Source organism: Hemitrygon akajei, chromosome 12 (assembly GCF_048418815.1).
Source record: "Hemitrygon akajei chromosome 12, sHemAka1.3, whole genome shotgun sequence".
Taxonomy (NCBI): domain Eukaryota; kingdom Metazoa; phylum Chordata; class Chondrichthyes; order Myliobatiformes; family Dasyatidae; genus Hemitrygon; species Hemitrygon akajei.
This window is the reverse complement of record NC_133135.1, coordinates 109,603,990-109,614,707: the sequence shown is the minus strand read 5'-3', so window position 1 is coordinate 109,614,707 and position 10,718 is coordinate 109,603,990. Positions and strand designations below refer to the sequence as shown.

Below are 10,718 nucleotides of genomic sequence, written 5' to 3'. Positions count from 1 at the left end.
AGAATGCGTCGCCAGCATTCCCGGCGTTTATTGGGTAATGTTGCGTGTCATTCACATGGAGGCCCATCCCATTTGGTGCCCTGACCGGGGTGCGGAGCGGTTGAAGAGCGGCGCGACACGTTGTTCCCTGGGAGTTGTAGTCCCAGAGGCCTCACGGCGGTCGCGTCTGTCCTAGTTTTAGAACTACAGCTCCCAGGAAGCATTGCGCCGCCGGGCTCCCATGTAACAGCTGAGAGCCCCGGGGCGCTGTGACAAGCCGCAACCAGAACGGAACCCTTGTTTATTTCAACGCGGAAGTAGTGACCTTTTAAATCTTTTTTGCGGGGTGCCGGGGGTCAGGTCTTCTTGGAAATAATGCAATGCAAAAGAATAAGAGGGAGGACAATAAAATAAGACGCCTTATGCCGAGGGAAAGGTTGCGCGGCTTCTCGGGGCTGGAGATACGGCGAACAGCACAAGCCTTTCATTAAACCAGCCCCAGGACTCAATGGCCAGTCCGGTGCATGGATGCACAAGTCGGGATTCTCTGCAATGGAGCCAGCAGCGATGAATTGCACCGGGTCCCCAGCTGCAGAGGCGCCCTCGTGCAATGGGGACCCACGGAGGCAAGCCCCGCAGCCGGCTGCCCCCGGCTTCTGGACGGCGGTGTTCGACTACGAGTCGACGGCGGATGAGGAGCTGACCCTGCGCCGGGGTGACCTGGTCGAGCTGCTGTCCCAGGACTCCACCGTGTCCGGCGACGAGGGCTGGTGGACGGGCAAGATCAAGGGCAAGGTGGGCATCTTCCCCAGCAACTACGTGAGCAACCGGGCGCAGCTCAGCCGGGACCTGCCCTCTCCGCCGGTCATCGACTTCGACGAGTTGCTCCTGGAGGAGATCATCGGCGTCGGGGGCTTCGGCAAGGTGTACAAGGGGCTGTGGAGGAACGACGAGGTGGCGGTGAAGGCGGCCAGGCAGGACCCGGACGAGGACATCAGCGTGACGGCGGACAATGTCCGTAAGGAGGCTCGGCTGTTCGGCATGCTGAGGCATCCCAACGTCATCCTGCTGAAGGGAGTGTGTCTGAAGGAGCCCAACCTGTGCCTGGTGATGGAATATGCCCGCGGTGGAGCCTTAAACCGGGCTCTGGCCGGTAGGAAGGTGCCCCCTCACGTCCTGGTCAACTGGGCGGTGCAGATCGCAAGAGGCATGAACTACCTCCACAATGAAGCCTTGGTCCCGGTCATACACCGGGACCTGAAATCCAGCAACAGTAAGTACGGGCGCCGGCCACCGGCCACCGGCCACGGACGCGAGTGGCGATAGTTATGTTGCAGTCTTCACGGTTCCGTAACTCTCGCGCCGCTGTTTGAGACACGCACGCGCGGTCACGGAACAGGCCACTCGGCCAACTCGTCCATGTTGACCTCTTTGCCCAGTCAGCTGGTTCTGTTTGGCCCGCAGCCCCCTAAACCATTGCTATCCAGGCATGATCCTCCAACGGTTCCACTTAATAGCAGAAACTGTATACAGTATACCACCTGAAATTAGTACTCTTCACAGACAATTTAATATCAGAGACTGTGTACAGTATACCACCTGAAATTCGTACTCCTCACAATTTAATATCAGAGACTGTATACAGTATACAGCCTGAAATTCGTACTCCTCACAGACAATTTAATATCAGAGACTGTGTACAGTATACAGCCTGAAATTCGTACTTCTCACAGACAATTTAATATCAGAGACTGTATACTGTATACAGCCTGAAATTCGTACTCCTCACAATTTAATATCAGAGACTGTATACAGTATACAGCCTGAAATTCGTACTCCTCACAATTTAATATCAGAGACTGTATACAGCCTGAAATTCGTACTCCTCACAGACAATTTAATATCAGAGACTGTGTACAGTATACAGCCTGAAATTCGTATTCCTCACAATTTAATATCAGAGACTGTGTACAGTATACAGCCTGAAATTCGTACTACTCACAATTTAATATCAGAGACTGTATACAGTATACAGCCTGAAATTCGTACTCCTCACAGACAATTTAATATCAGAGACTGTGTACAGTATACAGCCTGAAATTCATACTCCTCACAATTTAATATCAGAGACTGTGTACAGTATACAGCCTGAAATTCGTACTCCTCACAATTTAATATCAGAGACTGTGTACAGTATACAGCCTGAAATTCGTACTCCTCACAATTTAATATCAGAGACTGTGTACAGTATACAGCCTGAAATTCGTACTCCTCACAGACAATTTAGTATCAGAGACTGTATACAGTATACAGCCTGAAATTCGTACTCCTCACAGACAATTTAATATCAGAGACTGTGTACAGTATACAGCCTGAAATTCGTACTCCTCACAATTTAATATCAGAGACTGTGTACAGTATACAGCCTGAAATTCATACTCCTCACAATTTAATATCAGAGACTGTGTACAGTATACAGCCTGAAATTCGTACTCCTCACAATTTAATATCAGAGACTGTAAACAGCCTGAAATTCTTACTCCTCACAGACAATTTACTATCAGACTGTATACGGTATACAGCCTGAAATCCTTACTCCTCAGACAATTTAATATCAGAGACTGTGTACGGTATACAGCCCAAAAATCATACTCTTCACAGACATCCATGAAACAGAGAGGGGTGAAAAGACCCCAAAGAATGAATGACAGAAAAATATTTGAACCCCAGGGCCTCCCTCCTCCTCCCACGCACAAACAGCAGCAAAAGCATCAACCCTCTCCCCACTTGTTCCACCAATAAAAGTACCAGGTCCCCAGCACCCACCATGAAATAGCAAAGCCCTCAGAGACCATCAAAAACTCAACGCTTTGACATTGCAAATATGTTTCCCCCTCCCCACCCCACCCCAGCCACTATCCAAGACCATAAGATATAGGAGCAGAATTAGGCCATTCAGCCCATCGAGTCTGCTCTGCCATTCCCTCATGGTCTCATGGTCCATATCTATCTCAACTCCATTCTCCTGCCTTCTCCCTATAAACTTTCTCCCATGATATTTCTGGCAGATCGCTACCACCCTTTCTGTGAATCTCACCCTCGTCCCCTTATAAATCTCTCTCTTCTGAGCTTAAATGTATGTTCTCTTGTTTTCAGCACCAATCCCTTTTGTGTGGGGGGGGGGCACCATGTGCTGCCTATACCCCTCGTATTCCTCTATTTTCTCATGTTTATGATTGGCCACTCTGCTGTGAAATCTCTTCGAAGGATGCCTACCTGGAAGAGGCTTAAGTATTCTCGTCAACGGGAGTTCAGTGAAACTCTCTCAATGCTCCTGCTCTCTAATCTCTGCTGCCCTCTGACTCTGCCTCTGTGTGCTCACCCAGACCCGCTTCACCTACCGCCTTCCAGCTAGCCTCCCCCCCCCCTCCCCACTCACCTCTTCCCCCTTCCTTCTCAGTCCCGAAGGGGGTTCTCGGCCCGAAACGCCGACTGTTGATTCATTTCCGTGAATGCCGCCTGGCCTGCTGAGTCCCGGCGCGTTTTACTTGCTGCGTTCCTTTAGACTTACGGACTCGGCCGAGTTTCTTGTGTTTGGGACTGAGCACTTGCCTGATAGAAGTGGGTGCTTTAGATGATGGAGTTGACGGTCTTGTGGCCAGGTTTGTGGATGTTATAGATGGAGGGGCAGGTAGTGTTGAGAAGGCAGAGGGGCTTCAGAAGGATTTAGACAGATTAGGAGAATGGGCAGAGAAGATTACAGTGTCGGGAAGTGAATGGTCACGCACTGTCGTAGAGGAAATAAAAGGGTGGACTATTTTCCAAATGGAGAGAAAATTCAAAAATCCGAGGTGCCAAGGGAATTGTGAGTCGGGCAGGATTCCCTAAGGGTTAATTTGCAGGTTGAGTCTGGTGGGGGAGGCAAATGCAATGTCAGCATTCATTTCAAGAGGACTGGAGTATAACGAGAAGAATGTGATGTCGAGGCTTTATAAAGCCCTGGTAAGGCCTCACTTGGAATATCTGAGTAGCTCTGGGCCCATTATCTAAGAAAGGATGGGCTGACGTTGGAGAGGCTTCAAAGGAGGCTCACAAAAAATGCTTCTGGGATTGAAAGGCTTGTCATATGAGGAACGTTTGATGGCTCTGGGCCTTTACTCACTGGAATTCAAATGAATGGGGGGGGGGGAATCTCATTGGAACCTATCGAATGTTGAAAGACCTCGATAGATTGGATGATTCCTATGGTGAGGGAGTCTTAAGACAGCCTCAGAATAGAGGGACGTCCTCTTAGACTGGAGATAGGGAATTCCTTTAGCCAGAGGGTGGTGTATTTGTGGAATTCTTTGCCACGGGCTGCTGGGGAGGCCAAGTCATTAAGGCAGAGGTTGATAGATTCTTCATTGGTCAGGACATGAAGGGAAATGGGGAGAAGGCAGGAGATTGGGGCTGGGAGGGAAATGGATCAGCCATGATGAAATGGTGGAGCAGACTCGATGGGCCAAACGGCCCAATCCTGCTCCTGTATCTCATGGTCAGGAGGGGCATAGACAGGGTGAAATCACGGTCTTTTTCTTGGGTGAGGGATGATTAAAATCAGAAGGGCATAGGCTTACGGTCAGAATGGCAGAAAGGTCTCGGCCTGAAACATCATCTACTTATTCCCTTCCACAGATGCTGTCTGACCTGCTGAGTTCCTCCAGCATTTTGTGTGTGTTACTCTGTCCATAGACACTGTCTGACCTGCTGAGTTCCTCCAGCATTTTGTGTGTGTTACCCTGTCCATAGACACTGTCTGACCTGCTGAGTTCCTCCAGCATTTTGTGTGTGTTACTCTGTCCATAGACACTGTCTGACCTGCTGAGTTCCTCCAGCATTTTGTGTGTGTTACCCTGTCCATAGACACTGTCTGACCTGCTGAGTTCCTCCAGCATTTTGTGTGTGTTACTCTGTCCATAGACACTGTCTGACCTGCTGAGTTCCTCCAGCATTTTGTGTGTGTTACTCTGTCCTTACACACTGTCTGACCTGCTGAGTTCCTCCAGCATTTTGTGTGTGTTACTCTGTCCATAGACACTGTCTGACCTGCTGAGTTCCTCCAGCATTTTGTGTGTGTTACTCTGACCATAGACACTGTCTGACCTGCTGAGTTCCTCCAGCATTTTGTGTGTGTTACTCTGTCCATAGAAACTGTCTGACCTGCTGAGTTCCTCCAGCATTTTGTGTGTGTTACTCTGTCCATAGAAACTGTCTGACCTGCTGAGTTCCTCCAGCATTTTGTGTGTGTTACTCTGTCCATAGACACTGTCTGACCTGCTGAGTTCCTCCAGCATTTTGTGTGTGTTTCTCTGGATTTCTAGCATCTGCAGAATCTCTTGGGTATATTTTATTTTAACGTTTCATCGAGTTTTTACTTTGGCGGTCTGTAAGGAGATGAATCTGAAGGTTGTATAAAGTATACATACTTTGAAGGTGCAGCACGGGCAGACCTTTTTTGGTCCTTCGAGCCCTGCCACCCAGTGACCCCCCGATTTAACCAAAACCTAATCGCGGGACAATTCACAATCACCAATTCACCTACCAAACGGGACATCTTTGGACTGCTGGAGGAAGCTGGAGCACCCGGAGGAAACCCACACGGTCACTGGGAGATCGTGCAAACTCCTCACAGGCAGTGACGGGAATTGAACCCGGGTCGCTGGTACTCTAAAGCGTTGTGCTAACCACTACGCTCCCGAGCTGCCTCGTTATTACTGTCGCGTGAATCAAGATGCAGTGAAGAGCTTTCGATTAGCGTGCCAGCTAGACGGATCGCTCCAAACGCAAGTGCGCGGAGGTGGTAGAAGGAAAAGCAGGATGCGCTGGGACCATTGTTGTCCCTGCCCCTCCCATTCACATACCTGTCGAAACTTCTCTCAAACATTGAAATCGAGCTTGCACCCTCTAAGCTAAGAAGTTTCCCTTCGTGTTCCCCTTAAAATATTCACCTTTCACCCTTAACCATGACGCCTGGGTGTTGTCCCTCATAATCTTGTATACCTCAATCAAATCTCCCCTCAATTTTCTACGTCCCAAGGAATAAAGTCCTAACCCATTCAATCTTTCCTTAGCACTCAGGTGTTCCAGTCCTGGCAACATCCTGGTAAATTTTCTCTGTACTCTTTCAACTTTATTGACATCTTTCCTGTAGTTAGGTGACCAAAACTGCACACAGTCCTCCAAGTAAGGTCTTTCCAATGACTCGTACAACTTCGACAAAACATCCCATCTGCTGTACTCAATACATTGAATTATCAGAGCCAATGTGCCGAAAACTTACTTGACAACCCTATCAACCTGGGCCACCACTTCCAATCAACCTTTATTTCCAAAAAGAAAAGTTCCTTTATTTCATCTTTTGGTGTGTATGAGGTTTCTGGTGACAGCAGGGTAGAAGCTATCCCTGAGCCAGGCGGTACGTGTCCTCGAACCTTTGTATTTTCTGCCTGATGGAAGGGGGGTGGGGTTGGATGGGAGAAAGCAGAGTGTCAAGGGAGGGGACCTTGACTGTATTGTCTGCTCTCCCGACGCAGCAGGAAGTGGATAGGGAATCGCTGGAGGTTTTCCGTGTAGATAATTAAAGCAGGCCTTTTTCACTGAGATTGGGTGAGACTAGAACTAGAGGTCATGGGTTAAGGGTGAGAGGTGAAAAGTTTAAGGGGAACATGAGGGGAAATTTCACTCAGAGGGTGGTGAGAGTGTGGAACGAGCTGCCGGTACAAGTGGTGCACGTGAGCGCGACTTCGGTGTTTAAGAGAAGTTTGGATAGGTAGGTGGCTGGCAGGGGTACGGAGGGCAGGGTCCCGGTGCAGGTCGATGCCAGTAGAATGAAAGACAGTTCGGCATGGACACATTCATTTTGTGCCGTGTTGTATGACGTGGGTGATTGTGGTCTTTCCATGACCGTGATTGTTATGGGCAGATTTTTCTGCAGAAGTGGTTTGCCCTTTGCCTCCTTCTGGGCAGTTAAGTTAAGACGGGTGAGTTAAGTTAAATCCTTTGGTGGAGCTGTACCTCCACCCCGTCACCCATCTTGTAAGTAGCCTAACAGATATAAATGTACAAACCCAGTAAATAATATTTATTTCTTATTGTAGTTTGTATTTTTTATTCAGTCTTGCCTCAAAGCAACACATTTCATGACAAATGCCAGTGATATTCACTCGGAGTCTGTCTCTGAGACCCGATAGAGGTTTTTAAAATCAGGAGAAGCATGGATAGTGTTGACAGTCAGTATAATTTGCCCTGGATAGAACTGTCAACAATCGGAGAACAGGCTCTTAAAGTTGGAGGCAGGGGGAAGTCCAAAGGTGAAGTGAGGGGCAAGGTTTTTGTGCGCAGTGAGTTTGGGTGTCTGGAATGGGTTAGTGGGGGTCGTAGTGGAAGAAGACAATTTAGAGTTTGAGGCTTTCAGACTGACAAAGGGAATGGAGGGATGTGGAGGGAGGAGCATACATATGAGTTGGATTCATGATCAGATTGACATTTTGTGCTGTCCTGTTGTACGTTTTATTTAAGAAACGAGGGGAAAGGATCATTGGGGAGCTAGCAATCCGATAGCATTGTGTCAATAGCAGAGGGATGCAGATATGCGTTACAGAGGGTGTACTAGCTCAACTTCGCAGAACTGAGCAGATTCAACATGGGCTGATGACAGGAAATACGGCTTGACTAATGCACCAGCCTAGGTGTATTAGAATAGATTTAGATTTTCGGTCGGCTTCTATCAGAATCAAAATATCACCAGCAGATGTCGTGAAATTTGTTGACTTTGTGGCAGCAGTACAATGAATACATGATAAATTACAGTAGTGTGTATGTGTATTAAATAGTTAAATTAATATGGATAGTACGAAAACAGAAATTATATAAAAAGAAAGTAGTGAGGTAGTGTCCAATGTCCATTTGGAAATCAGATGGCAGAGGGGAAGAAGCTGTTCCTGAATCACTGTGTGTGCGCCTTCAGGCTCCTGTACCTCCTCCCTGATGGCAGAGGGGAAGAAGCTGTTCCTGAATCGCTGAGTGTGTGTCTTCAGGCTCCTGTACCTCCTCCCTGATGGCAGAGGGGAAGAAGCTGTTCCTGAATCACTGTGTGTGCGCCTTCAGGCTCCTGTACCTCCTCCCTGATGGTAGCAATGAGAAGAGGGCATGTCCTGGGTGATGGGGGTCCTTGATGATGGAAACCATTTTTCTGAGGCACTGCTCCACCGTAAGGGAAGGTCTGACACAAGAGATTGGTCAAAAAACAGAAGTTGGTGTTGAAGGTTATTTAGTGGCCTGACTGAGATGTTTTATCAGGTGGGGCACAAAGGGTGGGTAAATTCCCAGTCCATGTCGATGTGTATGGCAAATGAAGTTGATCCCTGATTGGTGGTTGGACACTGGCCATTTATGGTTTGTGTCACCCATTGGCTAAGAGAATTTCCAATTTGTTAAGTACATTATCGGTGATATTGAATCAGGAAGGAGGATGTTAATGGGGGCAAAGATTAGTTTTATTTGTCATATGTAGATCGAACCTACAGTGAAATGTGACGTTTGCATCAGCAACCAGCACAGTGTGAGGATGTAGCGGGGGCAGCCCACAAGTGTCACCACGTTTCCAGCACCAACACAGCATGCCCACAACTCACTGACCTGTGTGTTAGATATGTGGGTAATGACTAAAGGCAAAATGGCTGGAGTAGCTTAGCACCTCAGTGCAAGGGTGTTCAATAGTTGCATCAAAAATCAAACTTACAGAAAAATTAGTGAAAATAGTGTCAATATTTAGAAAAAAGAATCTACCAGAAACCACAATAATAGCTCTGCACCCTGTGTGAATTCCTGGCAGCCCTGATCTCTTTTCGTCAGTGAGGGTGAAGAGCTCCTTTCGTTCGGTTTGATGTCAGATCATTTCTGATTACCCGCAAAGTTAACTTCAGACTACACACGGATCAAAATATGATGCACCCCACAATGAGTTACAACCATATTACAAAATAAACAGAAGCAGCTCCCTTAAGTACAGTGTGCAAACAACATATACACATTTACACAGCTCCATCGTTACAGAAATGGAATATTCCGCCTTGCATGTCGGAAAAGGCACCATAAAGACAATCCGAGCCCATCAGCTCAGTTTAGGACCCGTTGTGAGAGTATATGGGGATAGACATTGAAGTACATGCATTCTGCAGAGTGACAAGATTATGTGTGTGTGTGTGTGTGGGGTGTGTGTAAGTAAATGGGTACATTTACTAAGTGCCGTCTGTCTCACCGTACACCTTCGGAAAGTGGAAGGAAATCGGAACACTCAGAAGAAACCCCTGTGATTGCGAGGAGAGCGTACGGCCTCCTTACTGAAAGCAGCAGGCATTGAACCCTGATTGCTGGCACAGTAAAGCGTTTGATAGCCACTGCACTACTGTGCCACCTGGTTATACAGAAGCCAAGTCAATAATGGGTAAGGACGTGGCAGGTGCAACAGAATATAAACCAGGAAAAACAGAGTATTGTTGCATGATGCGAGGCTTGGGTAACGCCTGTTAACGTATTTGTCGACGTGGAGCGGAAAGTGAGTTTGTAAATCTGACAGGAGCGAAGGATGTTGGGAATGGGGAGGGCGGAGCGCCGTGGGAGGGGTGTGGGGGCGGGTAAGGAATGGGCTGGGGGTGACGCGGGTGCAGACACACCCAGCCCTGAAACACCAGGCAAGGTCATTTGATTTCAAATAATTGGTTTATTGATCATTACAGAATGTCTCTGTGGTGCTTCCTGCTCCCTTCCCCTTTTCCCAACCATGACTCCCCTCTCCCTGTCCCCTTTCCCACTCTCAGTCGACAATAGGATCTGGTTTGTCATCACTCACGTATGTCATGAAGTGTTTTTTTTGCAGCACCGAAACAGTGCAATACATAAAATTAATATACAGTATGTCTAAGATTTTTGCACAGAACTGTAGATGTTCAGTGGGGTCAGAATGTCCTTGTACACAAGTCACAAAAAGCCAACGTATTGGTGAAGCAAATGAGACTTGGAGCTTTATTCGGAGGAGGTTGTGTCGAAGAGGAAAGATCTCTTGACTGTCCTACAGAGATTGCAGTACGGTCCCAATACTGGTGCTGGTCTCCTTACCCGCTTGCCGTGGTGGGAGCGGAGAGAAGATTTGCCAGATGGGGATCCCGGAACGTCAGGGTTGCTGCAGTGGGGTGTTTAGTGTCATTTCCGGTGTAACGGGGAACAAAGTCATTGTTACTCCAGATCTCGTACAGCATTCAAAGAAAACACAAGAGAAAGAACAAGAATTTTAAAAATATAAATACGTAAGATAGTTTACACATTGATTATATGTCCATAAAGTGACTCTAGGCACAGGAGGGTCTGTACGTAAGGTGATTGACAGGAAACATAGAAAACCTACAGCACAATACAGGTCCTTCGGCCCACAATGCTGTACCGAACATGTCCTTACTTTAGAAACTATCCATGGCCCTCTATTTTTCTAACCTCCATGTACCTATCCAGGAGTCTCTTAAAAGACCCTATCGTATCCGCCTCCACCACCGTCACCGGCAGCCCATTCCACATACTCACCACTCTCTGCACACAAAGAAACTTACCTCTGACATCTCCTCTGTACCTACTTCCAAGCACCTTAAACCTGTGCCCTCTCGTGTGAGCCAGTTCAGCTCTGGGAAAAAGCCTCCGACTATCCTCAA

At 47.7% G+C, this 10,718-nt stretch overlaps 1 protein-coding gene across 1 annotated transcript in view; it reads left to right on the top strand.

Annotated features, from left to right (window-relative positions):
• Window positions 1-244: 244 nt before the first annotated feature.
• map3k10 (mitogen-activated protein kinase kinase kinase 10) overlaps window positions 245-10,718 on the top strand; it is a 127,685-nt gene continuing 117,211 nt past the window's right edge. Inside the window, exon 1 of the mRNA XM_073063849.1 lies at window positions 245-1,252. Within this exon, the coding sequence (XP_072919950.1) occupies window positions 508-1,252 (745 nt within the window). The 5' untranslated portion in view covers window positions 245-507. The remainder of the gene's footprint in view (window positions 1,253-10,718) is intronic.